Source organism: Phocoena sinus, chromosome 5 (genome assembly GCF_008692025.1).
Source record: "Phocoena sinus isolate mPhoSin1 chromosome 5, mPhoSin1.pri, whole genome shotgun sequence".
Classification (NCBI taxonomy): domain Eukaryota; kingdom Metazoa; phylum Chordata; class Mammalia; order Artiodactyla; family Phocoenidae; genus Phocoena; species Phocoena sinus.
In genome coordinates this window covers 64,787,626-64,810,526 of record NC_045767.1, presented here as the reverse complement: position 1 = coordinate 64,810,526, position 22,901 = coordinate 64,787,626, and the positions used below count along the sequence as shown (strand labels likewise).

At 39.7% G+C, this 22,901-nt stretch overlaps 1 protein-coding gene across 3 annotated transcripts in view; it reads right to left on the bottom strand.

Moving 5' to 3' along the window:
• Positions 1-21,894, bottom strand: part of KLHL5 (kelch like family member 5) — a 75,600-nt gene extending 53,706 nt beyond the window's left edge. Inside the window, exons 1-2 of one of the 3 annotated variants that reach the window (XM_032633487.1) lie at positions 21,510-21,894; positions 935-1,408 (exon numbers count right to left, since the gene is read on the bottom strand). In XM_032633487.1, the coding sequence (XP_032489378.1) occupies positions 935-1,317 (383 nt within the window). In that variant the 5' untranslated portion in view covers positions 1,318-1,408; positions 21,510-21,894. The remainder of the gene's footprint in view (positions 1-934; positions 1,409-21,509) is intronic. The other 2 variants (XM_032633488.1, XM_032633489.1) reach the window with 2 other exon arrangements.
• Between the last annotated feature and the right edge of the window lie 1,007 nt (positions 21,895-22,901).

Genomic DNA, 22,901 nt, shown 5'->3' with positions numbered 1-22,901 from the left:
ATCAGAAAGATGACTTTCAGGCCCTAACTTGTTACATAATATGCTATAGTATTGATAGTTTAAACTGATTAAGAAGAAAATTCATTTCAGAGGTAAAGACTGGTTCCATGGGTGAAGGTGGATAAAGTCATTATGAAATTACCAATTTTTAATTTTCTCTCCTCAAACTCATTTCCTCTTTTTTTTGCCCCCTTTTCACCAGCTGACCACATCTAGCTCCTCTATGTTCCCTTACACTCTCCTGAAGGAATGTCCTTCATTTCCCTAAATAGCACAATTTTCAGAGAAGTGAAGGCAACAGGAATTAGTAGCTGTCATCTTAGAAAGAGACATGTTACTGTATTCTCTGAATTAGTCTGGAGGGCTGCAACATAGGACAAAGAGAAATAACCATAAGAAAAATATTATTGACAACTACAAGGGTGCAAAAATTATTGGCAACTACAATATGCCTCTCCTCATAAAATCTTTCATTTTCATAAAAATTTTAAAATGACTCTATAATCTGTTGCAAACTAAAATGTCATAAAAATTTTTATACTATAGAAATGTCTTCTATAGTTTTGCTATGACTATAGAAGATAAACGAATGAAGCAAAATGCAAGGCAATGATGCATAAAATTGCTACCATGTATTATTTTCAGGGCAGAGCCAGATCTATATAGGGAACACAGATATTTCAAAATGAAAGCTATTTGCTGTCTTTATAATTTTACAGAATTAAAATCAATATTAGAACATTTAAAAAAATCCCAGCAAAAGTATCACATATACATACCAAGATATTACGTATGTGTATATATGTAGAGGTATATATATATATATATATATATATATAAAATTATAGATTATAAATAATAATATTAAATTATTTTAAACAGTATATAGAATATACCCCCACACCCCATTTCTATCAGTAAGAAAATAATCAACCTGCATGAACTGGAATCAGATTCATTTTCTTCTTCACTAGTGCCATCATCCACTTCTGGTCTATCCAGCCAGTGTGCACCGCCACAATCTTCTGCTGTAAACTCAAACGCAGGGACTTCAGAGGTGGATGCCATTGGCCAAGAAGGTGAATTCTGAAAATCCAGTTGGCTGGACCTTCGGTAACCAATTGAAGTCAAAGGCAATTGTAGGCTACACGGATCTAAAAACTTTCTCCCACCATTTGCTCCAGTCTGTCCTCGATTCCAAAATTCTCCCTGCTGGCTGTCAACTGTAGAATTCGGAGATGATGCTTGATGGCTAAACCACCTCCATCTGATTTTCAAAATCTGCTTCACATCAAACTCTTTACGAGAACCAGACATCCTCAGAGAAACCAAGTGATCGTCTAGGCAACGGGCAAAAAGCACTGCACAGAGATTTGTGCATCCAACCAAGACAAGAGAAGTATATGCCCTGTTGTACACAATAAACAAATTGAAAGGAAAATAAATCACATTCACATATATATCTACATTTACTTTTATACCAATATATCAGATTATAGAGAACAAAGGACAATGAAAAAAAGATGAAACACGGTGGAACATTCCATTCAATCAGAGCAAACTCTCATCCACCTATCCTGAAACAGCTAGACCACTGTCCCCTACTCTCCTTTCCCTTACTGACCATTAGCTCTCACAAACACTGACAGCATTCAGTAAAGTCCTTTTAAACGCAGAACACCACCCCCTTTTCTTAAACCACAAACGACAGTGACAGAAAGCACTATCCCGTAGTTGCAGTGTCTCAGTCTGCTGCTTAGTATATTAACTCTTTTATTGCTGAAACAAGAAATGTATGCCACAGCATTTTCCTTTGTACTTAAAAATCACTGTAAAACTAAAATGTTTCTATTTTTATACTATCTATTTTTATACTAAGTTCCTAAATGAGATATCACAAAACAACAGGTTGTTTTAAAGTTTTTAAATTAGATGAGTTATAGTGATTTTCAAGCTGGCTCTTTGGATGCGGGGTCAGGAAGAAGGAGGAGTACAAAGGTGGGGTTCCCATTCACTGCTCTCCACTTCTATCTTCTCCCTTCAGGAAAGGAGTGTGTTTCATTAATACAGTAAGAACTGGGTAAGACTTCATCTGAGCAAAGAATATTGAGAAGACTAAGAAGAAAGAAAAAGTCTGAAAACTACAAAGGATCAAAATACGACAGCACTTATTCTTTCTCAAATAAATGACCTGAAGTCCATATTGCTCTATAATTAGGATTGAGCCACTCTGAATTACTACAATAGCCAAATTTCTATGACACTACTTAGGAAAAGGAAAGTGTGGCTCAAGAAAGCTACCTAGGACTGGGATAGGATTATTTCTTGGGTGTATAAGTACCCTGATGGTGCCCTCTGTTGTTGGCAAAACAAAGCAATGGTCTGAACATGATTACAGCTAAGGAGAATTGATAAAGCAAATAAAAATCTATCAAATGCAATCAAATTTTAAGATATTGAATGATTATTGTGAGCAAGACACTCTATAGGCATTATGGGGGAACAGATACATACATCTTGGTTCCTACCCTCAAAAATAATTAAATCGAGTTACTGAAACAACAAAATTGATAACTTAAGTATAAGAAATATTATAATGCTGCAGTATTAACATTTTGTCATCTACAAAAACAGAGTTTGAGTTTTCAGGGTGCTGAATATCTAGTGCTATATCAAAATGACAAAAAAAAAAGCTGCTTTGGAGGCTTACAAAAATATTGTGAGGTATATCTTAACCTCACACAGCTCTTTAGGAGAATAAAAATTATTCAGAGAAATAAGACTAATAGGCATGAAAAGCCATATATAATTTTCTGCCAAATACTGTAGGACAAACCATAAATACTATAAGAAAGAGAAAGGAGATATCAGGATGGTGTGGAGTGCTATGGGCCAGTTTCATTAGGGAGAAGGCTTCTAAGAATAGTAAGAAGTTTTACAGCCAGAATGATGAAAGATTTTATAAAGGAAGAAAGATATTAACAAAGCATGAAGTGAGCACACTGACAAAGAAAGAGGGGGGAATATCAGTTTGATCAGCCAACCAGAAATACCTAATTAATATTAAGGAGTAATAAGAGATAAATTTGGATGCATAAGATGACATAAAATGCCCTGAACACACATCAAAGGTGTAAAGGCTAGCAGGCAATGTTAAGTGGACTGTTGAACGGGGCAATGTTTTAGAAAATTAATTTGTCAGTAGTATGCAGGATGCATTAGAGAGTGAAATGACACCATTCCCTCTCCTCTCACCTCTGTCAGACTCCTTTTATCAACACCCTTCTAACTCCACTCTACCTATCCAACTTTGTTTCTAACTATTTTCCAAATGGACACACTGCTTCATCAGTTAAGACACAGTCTACTGTGCTTCCTGTTTTACATGCTGTTTGTGTCCCAATTTCTCTGGTTTTGAAATCCCACTCATCCCTCAAGGTTTAGCACAGATACTGCTGCCCTTAGAAAGGCTTCTCCAATTACTCTAGCCTTGTGGTTCTCAACAAAGGCAGCAACAGCTCTCTGCTCCCACAACCCAGAAAGGCTTCTGGAAGTAGGGGGCATGGATTTTTAGTTGTTGGAATGACCAGAGAGGGCTATGGGCATTGAATGGGCAGGGGCCAGAGATGGTAAACATCTTGCAGTGCATGGTATAGACCCACACAATGAAGAAATGCCACTGTAGTAGTTCATAATGATCTTGCCATCACTGTCTTCATGCAAATAAGTATTTACGAAGCATTTACATGTTTAAGGCACCACAAGAGGTAGAAAAATAAATAACAAAGATCTTTCTTTAAAGAGGGCTATACTCTGGTAGAGAAAAGGATAATTAAACGAACATTACAAATAAAGAATACATTTTGATATATATAGTTTTATATAAATATAATTTCTAATTTCAAATTCAATCTGTCAACATGAGAGCAATTACCAGAGAGTCCATTTACACTGTGCCAGCTCCAAAAGCTAATTTTAATTGTTTTGCTGTTTGGTTGATTGGTTGGAGCCTGAACACAAGAGTGGACTTCATTAAAGACCACTGAGATGGGCTTCCCTGGTAGCACAGTACATAAGAATCCTCCTGCCAATGCAGGGGACACAGGTTCGAGCCCTGGTCTAGGAAGATCCCACATGCTGCGGAGCAACTAAGCCTGTGCGCCACAACTACTGAGCCTGCGCTCTACAGCCTGTGTGCCACAACTACTGAAGTCCGCATGCCTAGAGCTTGTGCTCCGCAACAAGAGAAGCCAATGCAGTGAGAAGCCCGTGTACCACAACGACAAGTAGCCCCTGCTTGCCCCAACTAGAGAAAGCCCACGTGCAGCAATGAAGACCCAATGCAGCCAAAAATAAATAAAGTTTTAAAAATTTATTAAAAAAGACCACTGGGGGCTTCCCTGGTGGCGCAGTGGTTGAGAGTCCGCCTGCCGATGCAGGGGACGCGGGTTCGTGCCCCGGTCCGGGAAGATCCCACATGCCGCGGAGCGGCTGGGCCCATGAGCCATGGCCGCTGAGCCATGGCCGCTGAGCCATGGCCGCTGAGCCTGCGCGTCCGGAGCCTGTGCTCCGCAACGGGAGAGGCCACAGCAGTGAGAGGCCCGCGTACCACAAAAAAAAAAAAAAAAAAAGACCACTGATAGGCAAGACATTTCGCGATATAGAGAAGAAATCCAAAGATGTGAACGTTAAAATGTTGAACCATGCCTCCACTCCCAAGAGGGGCCAAAGACCCTCTTCACCAAGATAGTGAGATATACATTAAATAAATACCTCTTTAATGTAGTAGCTCTTCTGAGTAGACTAGAGATGCATATGGGAGATTAGCCACTGAAATAGGCTTTCTGATTTTAAAGGGATACTAGGATCTTGGGTTGACAAAGGCCAAGTAGCAGCCTTTAACCACTGCTGTAATAGTCATGAGTTTGGTTACATGCATACATACATACATACACATGTATATACAAAAGCTCACCACCACCCCAACCTTTTGTATCGGCGGACTCATACTGCATGCTTTTTTCACTGAGACACTTATTTTGTCAATCTTCCTCCTTCTTCCTGGTAATCAATGTTGACAGCTTGGTATATAGCCTTTCACACCTTTCTCTTAATTCATATCCAAACTTATATACACATATATAGGAGTTTTTGTTATTGTTTTATAAAAGAGACCATACTGTATACATACTTTTGGCATTTTGCTTTTCCCACCAAAATTATATACATGGAAATATAAACTAATAATGATCTTTTTAATAGTTGCATAATATTCCATGATTGTAAAACACAATTTATTAAACTACCTCCTTGCTAGTGGGCATGCAGATTGATTTCAGGTTTTTTTGTTTTATGCTATTAAGATAATGTTGAAATAAACATCCTTGTGAGGCTTTTGTGTCTCTGGAATTTATTCACAGGAGTGGAACTGCTGGGTTGCAAGTATGTGCATTTTAAATTTGAAAAGATAGCTTACTTTCCTGAAATTTATATTTTCAAAAGTAAAGTGAGTGTATCCTCATTCATTTTCACAGACCTACCAGTCAACAATAAGTATTATAATTCTTTATATTTCTAATATGAGCCCTCTATTATCAACATCATTTTGATATAAACCACCCTTTTCCCACTGAATTGAGGTATTATTTTTGTTATGAATTTTAACAATTCAGGATGCTAATTCTGTTGTACCATTTGTCTATTTTTATGCCAATATTAGTGTTTTAATTACAGTACATTTACAATATGTTTATTATTTGTTAAAGCAAGTTCCTATCTACACATATATTCTTTTACAATAAATTTTAAACTAATTTTGAATATGTACTCTTCTATATATACTTTAAAATAATATTACCCAATCCTCTCAACGAAAATCTCCAACCCTAGGGACTTCCCTGGTGGTCCAGTGGCTAAAACTCCATGCTCCCAGTGCAGGGGGCCCAGGTTTGATCCCACATGCTGCAACTAAAAGATCCTGCACACGACTGGCACAACCAAATAAATAAATAAATAAATATTTTTTAAAAATCCAACCCTATTGAGATTCTAATTGGAATTGCATTAAATTTGTGTATTAATTTTAAGATGGTTGGCATTTTATGGTATCAAGGCTTCACATCCAAGCATGTTTTTTAGTTTGTTCAGATCTTATGCTCATTAATAAGATTTTTAAATCTTTTAACTATAGGTCCTGTGCCTTTCTTATTAAAATTTTTATCATGTTCTTTTATTTTCTCTTTTTTCACTGTTGTAAATGCAATAAATTTTTTCTAGCATTTCCACATGGTTATTGCCATTATAATAAAAGTATTAAGTACATTTATCTTATATCCAGTCCTTTTATCATACTTTCTCATTAGCTTTGATATTTTTAAAATTAGTGTTTATTTCTTGATAAGTTAGAGGCAACTTTGAGACAGCTAGGTAGATATGTCAGGTAGTTGGATAAATGTTCCTGGAGCTCAGATCCAAGCTCCAAGGAACTCTAACAGATGAAGGCAAAGGACACTAAGAAGGAACAACCAATGAAGTAGAGGAAAATCAGCAGCGTATGGTGTTAGGCAAGTCAAGGGATAAAGGTGTTTCAACGCAAAAGCCATGGTCACAATGTCAAACGAGAGGTCAGGTACCACGTGAAAAGAAAAATGTCCACTGGAATTGGCAATATAAAAACTTTGCCAAATCAGATAGGAGCAGTTTCAGTAAAGGGTTGAGGACCAAAGCCAGACTGCGGTGGGTTGAGAGTTAACGGAAGATGAGAAATAAGAGAGAGCATGTACAGACAACTCCTTCAGAAAATTCTGCTCAATAGTGAGGCTGTGGAATGAGATTACAGCTGGAAGAGTTGAGGAATCAAGGCAATGGATTTGTTTTGCCTGCTTGTTTATTTGTTGATTTTAAAAAACACAGAACATATTAGAATGATGAGAATGATCCAACAGGAAGGTGAGATTGATGATTGCAGGCGGAAGCAATGGAGCAAAAAAAGTGAAGACTTTGATAAAAGAAAATGGAATGGCACCTAAGCACAGTGGATGGCTTGGATAATCATTGTAGGTGGGATATTTCCTCTACTGTAAGATTTATGACTTTCTAAATGCATTGATTATTTAAAAAGGGAAGAAAAGACATGCACTAGTCAGTCTATTCAAGTTGAAAACCAAATAAGCCCTCTAAAAGGAGTCATGAAATAATAAAGATTAGAGGAGAAACTAAAGAATTAAGAAATGAAATGACAGAATTAGAGATCTAGCTCTTTAAAAATGTGCTGGTACTGATGAATGGGGAGATTGGGATTGACATATATACACTAATATGTATAAAATGGATAACTAATGAGAAACTTCTGTATAAAAAAAAAAAAAGAATCCACCTTCTAATGCAGGGGATATGGGTTTGATCCCTGGTCGGGGAGCTAAGATCCCACATACTGTGGGGCAACTAAGCCCGCACACCTTGACCACTGAGCCCGTGTGCTCTAGAGCTCACACGCCACAAAAAAAAAAAAAAAAATTTGCTGGTATCTTCTCTTACCTCCTAGCAAGTTCAATCAAAGAAAAAACAAATTAGAACTTAGAACGAGGATAACATGACCATTAAAATAGAATATTTAAATAAAAGACTTAAAAAATAAAAGATCACTATTGCAACAAAAATTTTAAATGTCGTATTGAATAATGGAAATGATGACAAATGGAGAGAATTTAGGTAAGCAAAGTTAGAAAATACTCCTCAAAGACAGAATTTGCTCAAAATCCTTTATAGCTAGGTCTCTAACAATTTTCACCTAAGCTTAAGCCTGTCTAAGCATGGGTATTTTGGGGAAAAATCTTTACTCTAACAAAATACATTAAAAAATGATCTATTCATAAAGTAGCTTGTTATAACCCACTGACAGAAAGGGGTTTACAGAAATATTTCCCAGCTTTAACTGAATTCTTGGGCCAAATACTTTATGAAAAATATGTAGTAAACTTAAGCATTAAGGTCTTCATGGCATGGAATTCAGCATTTATTTAAATAACACTTTTTCTTCTGTCCCATCAACTTTTACTATACAATATAATATTGTTTCACTCAAAAATTTATGCATTTCTGATGAGAAGTCCTTCCTAGGGTAATTATTTATGAAAGAGCAATACATACTAAAAGGCATTACATTGTTAAATTATCAAAATGGTTTGCACAGGCTACTCTATATAAATTAGATCCCTCATCATTCTCTATCCCCTTGACCCTCCTGATTTTTTTCACAGCACTTATCACCCCCTAGCATATTAGATGCTATTCCCTTATTATTATCTTTACCCTCACCACAAAGTTAGCTGCAGTACAGCTTTGTTTGACTCACTGCTGTAGCCCTAGCACTTAAAACAGTACCTGAAAGACAGGTGCTGAATAAATATTTCTCTAATGAATGAATCCAATAACTATAAGAGCAATAATAAAAGATATATATTTATTATGTACATTTTTGAAATTATAAAATAAACTTAAGGGGCCTCCCTGGGGGCACAGTGGTTGAGAGTCTGCCTGCCGATGCAGGGGACATGGGTTCGTGCCCCAGTCCGGGAAGATCCCACATGCCGCGGAGCGGCTAGGCCCGTGAGCCATGGCTGCTGAGCCTGTGCATCCGGAGCCTGTGCTCCGCAACGGGAGAGGCCACAACAATGAGAGGCCCACGTACCGCAAAAAAAATAAAAATAAACTTAAGAACCAAATGTTAAAAGAATATTAGACAACATTTACCTCTGGTGACAAAACCTTTTTAGTATTTTTTCAACTTAAGAAAAAAAATCACAATATATTACTCAAAGAATTTCTCTTTTCTAGTTCATTCTTTAGGCATAAAATTTGTATCACTTTGAAATCTACTGGCTAAACAGCAGATATCTTTTCAGACTGACATTTCTTTCTTCAAACTGATTATCAAATTATATTCTGTACCTCTTTCTTGTTTTAATAACTTTGCTTTACTTAAATTTGAGATACAAAAGCTCACACAGTATTTAAAATAGGTAAGTGTCAATTATGAATACATTTTTTAAAAGTAATTAAGGAATCCACATGCAATTTCTGCTTCAAAACTTCTCATATGTTAGTTTGTGAATTTAAAAGATGACATTATTCAATATGACAATAGCAACACTGAGATGTCATTAAGATACACTGCAGATGAGCTCACTTCAACAGTATGGCTTTTAAAGCTATGGCTTAACTCAACAATTTAAATTACAACCATTTAGTAACTGGTTTATATGCGTAATCATTATTCTACAAACCTCTCTTCACATAGAGTTTTTAAGAAAACAGTATTTGTTTTATGAGTAATCAATTTTAATGAATCTATTCCTATAGTTTTGTTTACTACATATTGCATAAAACACATCAAGAACTAATTTTACTGTACTAACTTAGCAGCACTTCACCTCCCCAATTTTCCCCTCAACTATAAAAAGAATAAGTTACAACACATGATTTCAAAGAACCCTTTAAAGTTTGATAATTCCAGGACACTTTTAAAGCTCTGTCAAATTAGGTCTTTTATGAGAACTTGGCTTATTTTAAAAATTTGAAGACTGATATAATTCCACTAACATTTAAAAATGTATGGTAGCAGGGCTTCCCTGGTGGCGCAGTGGTTGAGAGTCCGCCTGCCGATGCAGGGGACACAGGTTCGTGCCCCGGTCCGGAAGTTCCCACATGCCACGGAGCGGCTGGGCCCGTGAGCCACGGCCGCTGAGCCTGCGTGCCCGGAGCTTGTGCTCCGCAATGGGAGAGGCCACAACAGTGAGAGGCCTGCGTACCGCAAAACAAAAAAATGTATGACAGCAGAAAATGTCAGTCAAGTATTTACCCAGGTTAGGAAAGATTTGAGATTTAATTTTAACTTTAATTGCAGAAACAGATATTCTGTACCTCTTCCCCAAACTCATTAAAAGCAAACATTATAAATGGAAAAAAAAATCCTGTATTTATATAAACTCAACAAATTTTGCTATAAGCAGGAAGAACTCAAAGATGAGAAAATAGACAGTAAAATCCATCAGGGCAGGGGCCACTATATCTGTAACAACTTGTATAGTGCACGACATTCAAACTTTTACTGAATTTAAACCAAAGAATAAATGAATAAATTAATGGCACAGACCTTGAAAGATCTTAAAATATAGCAGAAGAGGGTTTTGAATGAAACCCTTACTAATTATCAAGAGGTAGGTATGTCCTTTATTTGAGAGAGGATGAGGTTCTTGAGTTAAGAATTTTGAGGTATACCTCAAAAAAATTAACTTGCTAAGTGAAGAATGGATTTGTGAGGGCAGATGCCATTGGTAGGAAAATCAGAAAACTCTTTGAGGTGAGAGGATAGTAACCTTGGCAGGAAGCAATGAGATCTGAAAAGGGGGTGGCTGTTAAAGATACGACAAAAACAGGCCTGATAAAATGTCTGTGGCAAATGGACAGGAAGAAGTCAAAGACCACAGCATTTTCAAATGTGGGTGGCTGCAAGAATGGTAATATTAACATAAATAAGGAAGTAAGAAGGATACAGTTTCAGGGGGACTGAGTGTAGCTTTAGACAAATTTAGCTTTAATTATCTACTTAGCAACAAAATAGCTAGGAATATGGAGTCTAGAGCCATATTTAGCTTATAGTTAAAAATCAATCTACAATCTATTTAAGAAATCAGAAACTTAAAGTGTGGATAGATGAATCCTGGGCTGTTAACATTGGTTATCTTTGCATTCTTTCCACTCTTTACTACAAACACATGGCATCAAAATCTCTTTTGTAATAAAAACAAGCTTAGAAACACACTCTGAAATCCAAAATTAAATTTCTAGCACAATGTTAAATCTTTCACTCTGTTAAAAATATTTGGGAAATATTTCTGATTAAACAGTAAATGAAAATTAAAAATAAGTATTGAATTTAAATTCAGCTGTAACAAGCTAAGAGATTTAGTTTAGCTTTGTAAGTTACACGGTAGACTGAAAACAGCAGTTGAGAACTCTCCTATACACTGAAAACTGAAGACTAATTTCATGGTAATAGCCATCTAATACAAGGATTTTATTTCTTTGTGTACCCTAAAAGTATTGTGATATATACTTATATGAGATCAAGGTGAAAAAAAATGAGTGGGGTAAATTTTAACCTTTAAACTAAATTATGTCTCCTTGCTATATGGTCACATAGCATTCCAAACTACTTGCTCAGATAATTCAATAATCTCACTGAAATTATTTACTTAATGTCTGCCTTCTTCCCTAGACTGGAAACTCTATGAAGATTACAGAAAGGACTATGGCTTTTGAAGCACTTACAATACATGAACTGACATTCAATTTTAAAACTGCAATACAGCATGGTAAAAATATACAGGGGCAAGCACAGGATGCTAAGATAGCTGCAGAGGTCAAAGATATATTTCCAGTTAAGCTGGAATTCTAAGTATAATAAAAGCCCCCTTGTTGGATGAAACCCATAGCTGGTCCACTAAATGAAAAAGTTAGTAAGCATAAAAATTATATTTACATATTCTTAAAAGTTTTTATTTCAATTTAAACATAAATGCACATTCATTCATAAATCTTTTCATATAGGGTTAATGCCATGTATTTGACGTGGGCCTCCTACCGAGTTTGGGTCCTCTTTCTTGCATAAGCCATGCTCACAATGACCCATCATCTACGATTTCCACTTATTGCTTCTATAAATGGAGGGAGAACTTAAAAGCACTTCTGAAAGAATATGAATACAGAATCCATCAGTCCAATGGTCTATCCACCACGAGATAAAAAACTCGCGCCAGAATGTAAATTAATGCACTGCTTCCTTCAAGGAGAAAGTTTTACCACAAAAAAAAACTCTCAGCTGAACCAAACAGTGTGCTTAATGATGTAGTTAATTTACATTCTGGTGTGGGCTCCTCATTTCCTTGAGAGCCACTAATAGTCTAATGACCAGTTAGCTGGACCATGGACTTGAACACTTTAACAGCCTCTGGTTTAGGCTTTGATGATGTTCCCCCTAGTCTTCTACAGTTATCCAGCCTTCATCAAATTTGATAGCAAATTTGTTAATAATTCATTTACATTGAGATGACGTCCCAAAGCAGTCAACTTAATTTTCAAAGAATGAATTCTCTTTTTCTTACACTCTCATGAATTTACATGTTTACCAATGTTTTATAGTTACCATAACAAGCATAACTGTTAAAAATAGGTTTGTGAATAAAAGCAACCAACTTTTGGTAAGTACCCAACTCAACAGGTAGGCACAGAGTCATGCAGGTCTGCCACGGAGTAGCCTACTCAGCCATGAGTGATCACTTGGCCCCTGGGATCAGTAAGTACATTTTACAGATGGAAAAGAGTGTGTTAGGTTAAAACCATGAGTCAGTTCACAGATAGTTGCTGTCATTTTCCCACATGGTCACTTATTAGTGGTAGCCTAAGTGGTAGAGCAGAAAGAACTTGAGTCAATAATTGAGCCACTCACCAGCTAGCTGTATAATTTGGACAAATCACTTTACCTCCTCAATCTTCAGTTTTCTCTTAAGATAAATGGACTAAGTAAGTAGCACGTGGAAGAACTGAGTAAGAATCTGAATTTGTAAAACCAGCTACCACTTCCTCAGTGTGCAAATGTGCAGGGTAACACGGAATACTTTACATTGAATGGGGCATTCAGTTGTCACAGACACTTGGGCAAATAGGGGTCATTCCGCTTTCCCCTTACAAGGTGAGGACCTTGAAGTGAAGTGAGGCTACATGTATCTGTCTGGTGAGTAGCAGGGTTCAATTTGAATCCAAGACTGGCTCTAAAGACCATACACTGTCAAGTACATCACACTGCTTCTTGCTTTTAAAGTATTCTCATTTGCAACCCACAGCTACCTTGTTAGAAGGTAGAGTAGGTATTTACTCTCATCGTCCAAATTGGGAAGCAGACTCAGAGTGTAGCTGAGTCTAGGTTACCAAGGTTAGCTATCTAGAAGAGAGCCATTGAGCAGACTTAAATGCTTTATCAGTAAGACTGACCAAACTAAAAGCAAAAAGACAATAAGCAAGAAAAAAAGAGTACTTACCATATCACTCCTAATATAACAAAATACTAAGTTCATCATTATTGCAATTAAGTGCCAATATGGCATTTATTCACCAAGTTCAAATGCCTCACAGATTTTGCCCCACTTGGCTCCCTCCCAACTTCTGTCACTATTTCTTATAGTGTGAAGTGCTGACCCACATTAACATCAAAAGTACCTTTTCATCCCTCAACTGTCTATTGGTACTAACAGCTTGTAGTAGAACAAGTTACATTTTAAAAATCAGCTAAACTAATATTATATGGCCTTTTAATCCCCAACTCATCTATAAAAGTTATCACAATTGATACTTTGAAGACCATAGCATGATTATAACAAAATATTGACTTTAAAAAACAGCCCTTTGGGGCTTCCCTGGTGGCACAGTGGTTGAGAGTCCGCCTGCTGATGCAGGGGACACGGGTTCGTGCCCCGATCTGGGGGGATCCCACATGCCGCGGAGCGGCTAGGCCCGTGAGCCATGGCTGCTGAGCCTGCGCGTCCGGAGCCTGTGCTCCACAACGGGAGAGGCCACAACAGTGAGAGGCCCGCGTACCGCAAAAAAACAAAAAACAAACAAACAAAAAGAAAACAGCCCTTTGACTTGATGACAGGTCAAAACGAAAGACTTCCTTAGCACCACCTCCTTAGATTTTGTGAATTTAAGTATGTATTTGCTGCGGCACAAGGATGAAAATCATACCATAAATCTGATGGCAAACCACTGCTAAATTCCTGCTGGATACTTTACGTTTGGCATGAGCACATAGCTGTCTTATGTACCATAAAAAGTAATAATCTGTATAACCATAATGTTGTCTTTTACTGACCTGAACTAAATCCAGTAAGTGTTTGTCTTCTTTGTAGCTTTATGGTGATGGAAAAAAGTAATCAATCAGTACTCTCTAGACACAAATAGAATCGAGCAAAATTGCCTGAGTTCTTGGAACATAATGAGCCCATCACAGATCAACCTGACTCTGCTGTAGGATCAATCAGATTTTATGAACTGTATTTTATATTAGATGGAACAGTGTAAGCTGGGTAAGGAAAGGGTAAAAATGGCAATGTAAGCAATAGAGAGGAGAAAAACATGAAGCACTAGGTTTCTCAACTGCTCATAATTAGAAATGGTTAATCACTACAAATGTTAAACCAGTTAGCTATTAAAGAAACTCCCTGGCTTGCCCTACAACCAGGCCTAAAAAACCCAAACCAAACCCAAAAAAAAGGGGAAAAGAAAAAAAGAAAGAAAAGAAGTGAAAAAGCCACCAAAAGACTGTTCTATAATTTAACTCTGGCAAAAAGCAAACTAAGGCATGCTAGTGAGTCAAATGGCGATCAGTGGAGACCAGTGGAGGCGAGGATTATTTCTTAGTGTTAATCCAATGTTCTCAGGCAGTTCAGAGCAGTCCTCCCAAACTCTCAGTCTTCAAGTTGGGGGTTGGGGGGGATGGCGAATAAATTTAGAAAGATGAACTGGTTCCATCCAGTGGACCATGCTGAAGCTGTCCAGCAATTCTAAACTGCAGAGCACAGAACTGAATATTCCCTCTTTCTGCTTATAAGAGAAATATCTCCCCAAAGAAAGGCAAATATTTACTAGAAATGAACCAAACAGCCTCAAATTTAAATCTCTTCTAATTTGCTCTTCACACTATAGCCAAAGTTAACCTTCCAAAGTGTAATTCTTGACATCACTCTTACTTAAAACTTTTTTTTTCCCTGATCACCTACAAGATAAATAAAAGCCCAGGTCTTTAGTATGGAGTTCAGTGTTTTTGACAACCTAGTAGTCCTTGCCTACCTTTCCAGTCTTCCCTTTCTCTCAAGCTCTCTATTTCACTTTCTGTCGCGAAGAGTTAAAACACACTACATTAACATAAGCAAAATGAAGATTATTGAGTACTTCCCAAATGAAAAGGACTATGGAAAACACTGTGGATAATGACAAGTGTGGGTAAAATCTTTTTCCCGGGCTTCCCTGGTGGCACAGTGGTTGAGAGTCCGCCTGCCGATGCAGGGGACACAGGTTCGTGCCCTGGTCCAGGAAGATCCCACATGCCGCAGAGCAGCTAGGCCTGTGAGCCATGGCTGCTGAGCCTGCGCATCCGGAGCCTGTGCTCCGCAACGGGAGAGGCCACAACAGTGAGAGGCCGCGTACTGAAAAAAAAAATTTTTCCCTTCTACTACTAACCTTCAACTAACTCTCTTGGCTCTATTCCCCTGGCAATCTGATGGAAGTATGTATTTTGACTATGTTACCTGGCAACATTGCTTATAATAAAAATGATCCCCCCGATTAGTAAATTTGCATCTGGATTCAGTGGAATGATAAATGAACTATAAATACCTCTTAAGAAGCCATAGCTTTGACTTTCCTAAGTGTGGTGGCTCTTGTAATTGGCACATTCCCTGTGGGGACCCTGGAAGCTAAGTCTATGGAATCCTGTAAGAGAGAACTGTCGCCTGTGGGACACGAGGATTTTAAGCCAACTCAGCTCTCGCATCTTCCTGTTGTGAGCTTTGTCTCCTGGCACCTAAGCTTTCATGGGGAGAGATGTCTCCCAGGTGGCTACATGAACGGCTTACGTGGCCTGCTGTGAGGATTACAACCACTGATGAGTAATATGTGATGCTGCCTTGCTGGCAAGCTGTGGTTCCTGTCTGATAGCCTTCTGAGTAAACAAGCCTGTGGTAGTTTTATGAGTCTGAACCCAAGAAGACCCATTCATTTGCACAGCAACAAGACTATAAGAATGTCTTAGAATGACGTTCCAGATGTTCTACAATCTGAACCCAACCCCTTCCTCTTTTTTTTTTTTAGCCTAACATGTATCCCTGTCAAATCCCACCTGATCTCTTACACAGCTTTTACTCGCCTTCCTCTGTTGTTATTTGTTCCTGGGGATCCCCTCTTCCAGGTAACATATACTACCTCTCCACAGTCCATCCCTTCAGCCGTCTGCTAAGGTGAAGCTACGGACGTTTTTCAACCAAAACTAAAGGAGATATTGCATAGGTAAAGAATGGCAAGGGAACTTTTCTAGAGAAGCTAAGTACACAGTTTACAGAAAAAGAATGGAAATTTATCAAGAATAAAAATAGGTTAAGTTGGTGGGGAAATATGGCGATCATGTTAAAGGGTAAAATGCCAAGTAGAGTGTCTAGACCAATTTGGAGGATAGAAAAGAACAGCGTAAAGCAGTCTATTAAGTGCTCCCTTCTGCATTATTAACCATGCGAAGAAACCAGGGAACCCTGCATTAGCATCAAAAGTAGGTGACTAAAAAAAAAAAAAAAAAAAAAAAAAGTAGGTGACTTATAAGAATTAGACAATTCAGTAGTTTGTACCTTGGGAGAGGGAGAAGGGATGGCTAAAAGGATTACAATGGAGATGGCATTTGCCAGTGTTCTGGGAGGGGATATTGTTGCCACAAGTCAGCTCTAGTTCTACCCTCTTATCCTGATTATTCTAATCAGCCTGTCCCAGGATATTTGCAAGCTGATGTTAATTATGTAGTAGAACTTTCACCAGCATCACAGGTTTCTTTCATCCTAAGCTATCAGAACTGCCTCCTTTATTACAAAGTTGTCAATTACCCTAACTTGTTATATTGATATTTTAGGGCCAACTCTATTATTTTCAAATTCTGATAGTGGTTAACTTAAGAACTAACCAAGATGTGGCACTTAGAAAAAAAGTAGTTCTTTTGGAACTGCTAAAGGCTCTAGTTAGTTTCCTTTAAGTGTGTGAACTCTTAGGTTAAACACACCCATTTAACAGCAGAATAGAGAAAACCAGTCAACAGAGAAAAAGAGGAATTAAGTATACGTGCAGAGAGAGACACTGGCAAGAAATCATATAGACCCGGAGAAGGGCAAGCAGCCCAGCTCCTAACTTTCTGTTATTGATGCCAGTTGCCTCTGAGACTCAGCTGCACTTCTTGCCCTTGGATTCTTTGACATAAAGCTATATCCCTTTTCTAACAAAACATTCTTTTTGCTTAAATTAGTTTAACTAATTTCCTATAACTTGTCACCAAATAATCCCTAAGACCAAAAAAGATGGTTAGAGGCCAAGTGTAACAATGTATATATACATAATCAGGTTTTATCATATTGAAAGATTGTTAATTTTTTTTTTAATGTTGTTTTAAAGAGAAAGGGAAAGAGAGAGAACTCAATTATAGTTATTTTCTGTTGGGGTATAAACTTTCCATTCATCTTTTTATCCTCATGGTATCTAACATCCTGCCTCATACACACCACATTTAACAAATGTTTATTGAATGGACATGTAATTAAAAAATAATGAAATCCACTTGGCCAGTTTGTCTAATTGGGAGTTTTCAAAAGCATTTCAGTTCCAATTAATAAAATACGTTCTTTAAATTCTCATTAGCATAATTCTACGATTATATATATATACATACACAAAGGAATGCTGTTTTCTATTCTCTAAATAGAGTACTGAAAAACACAGTCTGGATCTGATTTATTCAGATTTTGTATTAACTTGTACTATAAAGTCTGCTTAGATTGTTCTTAAGACTATTCCCGTTCTCCTCCTTCTGGGCACGAGATAGAATTGCAGTTCTCCACCTCCTTGAAGTTGGGTTGCAGTCATATGACTTGTTTGGCCAATGAAATGGCAGTAGAAGTTACTGTGTCACTTTCATGTAGAGCCTTAAGAGCCAATGTGCAATTTATCACATCTTCTCCCCTCCCTAACAAATGTGGGAGCAGGTGTTGAGATGGAGCCTCTGACAACCTGGAGCTCTAAATGATTACTGCAACAGAGCTCTCCTGCTGACCCTAACTGAGCCTGACTGAGCAACAAACCTTTGTTGTTTTAAACCACTAAGATGTGAGGGCTTTTGTTACCACACCATTATTTATCCTACCTGATATACTCTGCAAACCCCTCTCATTGTCTTCAGAATGGTAACATTTTGTACAGCACTGCATCATTTATAGAATACTTTCTTATAGAAGTATCACTCATTATCCAAACTCTCAAAATCCAAACACAACTGTATGGAGTCAAATAAATTTTTGGACTAATCCCTCATTCTCTCAACCCCTCACTACTTGCTATCTGAAACTCAGAGACTAAATATATTGGAATAGGATGATATTCCTTGCTGTTCAAACTCTTGCCATCTACACTCAAGAACAGAAAAAATTTGGACAGTAAAGGATTCCTGATACATTATTTCATTTGTGCCCTTAAAGCTGTTTTTCTACTACCCAGTATCTACTAGACTCTCAACATCTATTGAATGAATTGTGTGCTCTCATCATTCTAATCTTACAAATAAGGAAACAGATTCAGAGAGGTTCATAAACTTACTGGAAACAACCCTGCACATTAGTGACACAATCCCAGATTTTCTGGCTCCAAACCCCTTTCCATTATGTACCATGCTTTCCAAGAAGATCTCTTACAGCTACAGAATTCTAGGATTTGATAGTAATAGTACCAACAGTGTTTAGGATAAAAAGTAAATGTTAATGACATATTTACATCCAAGAATAATAAAAGTCAACCTTTAAGGAGTTCTACTTGCCTAAACCTAGTTTAATTTAAGACCCTGAGTACCCTGAAGCACAGACCAGGAAAAAGTTCTCGAGATCATTTGGCAATTTGCAGAACAACGAGGAACTATAAAAAGAACTCCAGGGAAAAGCAGCCTTTTCCTTTGATATATAGTATATATATATATATTTTTTTTTTTTTTTTTTTTTTGCGTTACGCGGGCCTCTCACTGTTGCGGCCTCTACCGTTGTGGAGCACAGGCTCCAGACGCGCAGGCTCAGCGGCCATGGCCCACGGGCCCAGCCGCTCCGCGGCATGTGAGATCTTCCCGGACCGGGGCACGAACCCGTGTCCCCTGCATCAACAGGCGGACTCTCAACCACTGCGCCACCAGGGAAGCCCCAGATATATAGTATTTTAAAATTCTGACTTTTAAGGACTTCCCTGGAGGTCCAGTGGTCAAGACTCTGCACGTCCAACACAGGAGTCGAGGGTTTGATCCCTGGTCAGGGAACTAAGATCCCATATGCAGCACAGACAAAAAAAAAAAAAATTCTGACTTTTAGATTATCTTCAGTTTGGCTCTTAATAAACTGGCTAACCTCAAACCCTTTGCTCTCTAATTCTTATCAAACCTCAGCTGTAAGAAATATTCACAAAGAATCACCTGAAGGGGGCTTCCCTGGGGACGTAGTGGTTAAGAATCTGCCTGCCAACGCAGGTGACAGGGTTTCGAGCCCTGGTCAGGGAAGATCCCACATGCCGCGGAGCAACTAAGCCCGTGCGCCACAACTATTGAGCCTGCACTCTAGAGGTCACGAGCCACAACTACTGAGCCCATGTGCCATAACTACTGAAGCTCACGCACCTAGAGCCAGTGTTCCGCAACGAGAAGCCACCACAATGAGAAGCCCGCGCACCACAACGAAGAGTAGCCCCCGCTCGCCGCAACTGGAGAACACCCGGGCGCAGCAACGAAGACCCAACGCAGCCAAAAATAAATAAATTAAAAAAAAAAAAGAATCACCTGAAGGATAGGCAATCCACCCATTTCTACAGGTTCAGTGGTTCTCAATTTGTGTTCCATAGTCAAATAATTTTGGAAAAGGTCACACAATACATCCCCCTTTAAGACAGTAAACTTGAACATTAGCCAAGAAATTGAGAAAAAAAACTATTGAAATTTGTCTAACCCAGTTATCTCAAACTTATTTGAGCTCAGAATCTTCTTTTAAGAAATAAACTACTAATTTCTGATGCCTAAGAACACAGTTCGGGAAATACTGTTCTAGGTAATTCTAAACGTTATGAATGCATAAAGTTAAGCCCTCAGAGAACTCACCTTTAGAGTCTTACCATTGTCCTATACTGAAGAACACTGTTAACCAAAATTCATCAGTTTCTGTAGGGATATTTTAAAGCTGTTGTCAACTGCATCACAACAATCTTCCTTTTTATTAGGGCCCATGAGAAAATGTTCCTCTCAGGCCTCATTACTAGAAAATGTCGTGCTTATGCAGGAGAACTGGTTTGTTTTTATCTTGGAATTAGAAACACACTGAAACTTATTTTATTCCACGCTCTCTCTTTTTTCTGCCTGGCTGCTAGGGAAGCCCAGAGCCAAAACTGTCACTCACCTCTAGTACAGAATCTTATGCACTTGGTATTATCTTACCCTTGACTTTGTAGTCATATTTTCCCCTGCTCTGCCTCAATTTTTCTCATTTAGTTTTGTTTTACCCTACAATACCATATGGACACTAAGTTGCTTCAAATCATTTTTGTATCTATTGTATATACTAAGTCCTATTTTCTTACAATTTCATATTGATATCTCCCTCCCTGTCCCATTACCCCAAAATATCAGTGTCACCTTTGTGTAAAAGTATCCACATAGTTATGACAAGCCAATAGAACATACACATTCACAATATAATCAAACTCGCAATGCTTAAACCAGAAGAAAAGTTACTACTGGTTTTTCAGCGGTCTAATACCAAAAAGACTTATTAAACTCTTTTGGAAACTAAGGACAACTACCATTTATTGGGTACCAGTAACTGCTAGGCACTTAACACACAACAGTTTCACTTTATTGTTTTAAAGAAGAGCATTGGCATTATACGTGATCCCTGGAAAGATGCACAAGAAACTGGTAATATTGGTGGGTGGGGCGAGAGACTGTGTATCTCTTTTGTACCGTTTGAATTTTAGGAATCTATTACTCAAAAAAATTTTTTTTAAAAACGGAATGATAATAAAGACGGCAGAAGTGCTTTACTCTTTGATTCAATAAACTTTCTTCGTCAGCTTTTGATCCCTGCGTATGCACTGAAACGCCTAAATGAAAAAGTTTCAACCAGACACGCCGGTTTTTATTGAAATCAAGTCTCTTTCTGATTCTCCACACTCCGGGGCTGAGGCAATTATATACTTAAAAACTTAGATTATGATCGCCTGCGGGTAACAATGAAAAAAAAATTCGATATGGTTTCCACTTTGTTTTACTGGTAGAAGAGGACGGGGAGGAAGCACTGATTCTGGACAGCAGCCCACGCCGCAGCAGGCCTGCCACAAACGCCGCGTCCAGAACTTTGCACAACTCGAGGGCAGCCCAGACGCCGCTCAGGACTCTCGGCTGCGCGGCGGGAGACGCGGCCGGGGTTCGAGCCCCGGGCGCGGCTCGGGGAAGTCCCCGCCTAGCCCACCCCTCCGGACCGAGACGCCCCGGGGCCGCCTCCCCGAGGGCCCGTCCGGAGTCGGGCAGCCGCGGCCGGGCGGGAAGCTCGCGCGGAGAGGGGAGCGGGCCTCGGCGCGCGGCCGGCCCTCTGCGGCCCCATCCCCGACGCCGAGGAGAAAGTCGCACTTACCGCGTCGGGCTCTGGAGGCGCCCGGTGGTCACGGCGGGGCGGGGCGGCCAGGCGGGAGAAGGAGGGAAGGCGGGGAACGGGGGCCGGCGGGCCGAGGAGAGGGATGCTCGGCCCCTCGGGCGCCCCCAGCCCCTTCCCGGCAGCCTCACCCCCGGCGCCGGCCGGCCCGGAGCCAGCCACTCCGCCTCCGTCAGGCCGCACCAGGCCAGTGGGGAGAGAAATTAGTCTGGCAGCCCCGAAGGGGGGCGAGCGAGCTGGCGGGTGGGGGTCGGGGGTCGGTTCGCCAGTCACTCCGGGCGCGGCGCGAGCGGCTGCCCGCCCCGCCCCCTCCAGCAAGGTTCCGCCCTCTCCAGCCAGGCTCCGCCCCCTCCTCGCTAGCCCGCCTGCCCCGGGAGACCGCCGCCGCCACCCGGTTGGCGGTTTCCCTTGCCCCGGGAGTGGTGCCCGCCGACTGCCTGGGCCCGGGGAGGGAGAGGAGAAGGAGGAGGGGCGGGGAGTAGACGGGAGGCAAGGCCGCAGGCTGCGGGGAGGGGAGCTTGTGGGGGAGGAGAACGTCAGGCTGGGTGGGGCTCTGGGGGGAGGGGGCGGGGCGCGGAGGACCTGACAAAGATTCCGGTTGTTCCCCGCCCCTTGAAACTGGGATAAGGGGGAATTCCTGGGGGTGGAAGTTTAGGAAGAGGTCCTTCTGCAGGGCTGGAAGCCGATCAGAGAGCTGGCCTGTGTTTTTTTGATTCCTTGGAGAACAGGACTGTATTGTCCTAGAGCTTTGGGGGAACTCACCAAGAGTTGCCTCTCTTCTCCAGCCCCTGCAACCCTTCCCCTTGCAACACTCGGATAATTATTGTGCTCCAGGTAGTGGGTTTGTGGGTATTGTGACATAGCAATTATTATCCTCAACTCTGTGGCCATAATCATTGGTTTCCAATGGTGGGATAATAAGAATTCCGCAAAAGTTGGTTCCTTATTTATTTCTCTAGCGAGCTATATTCTTTATTTCTCTAGTATGTTAATGTATATATGTGATAGATGCTGAGAATGTCAGTGACTAGTTTATTCAGCGCCTATATGGCAAACACAAATCTAAAGCGCCTTATATATGTTAACTCAATCAGTCTTAAGCAAAACAGTTAAGGTCCTTCCCCCACAGAGCTCACGGTGGATAAGGGAGGGAAGGGGTTTCCTTAGTTTGTCTCAGACTGATGTGTAAAGGAAATGTCCACCTGCTTTTTGATCTCAATGTAATGCATATGTTCATTATTTGCAGTCAGTGTACTCTGAGCCATCTCTATCTATCCTATCGGTGAGGGCTGCATGTGGTCAGTCGTCCCAAAATGACTTACTAACGAGGTCTTCAGTACGTGTCCATAATGAAAACCCAATGGAAGCAAATGG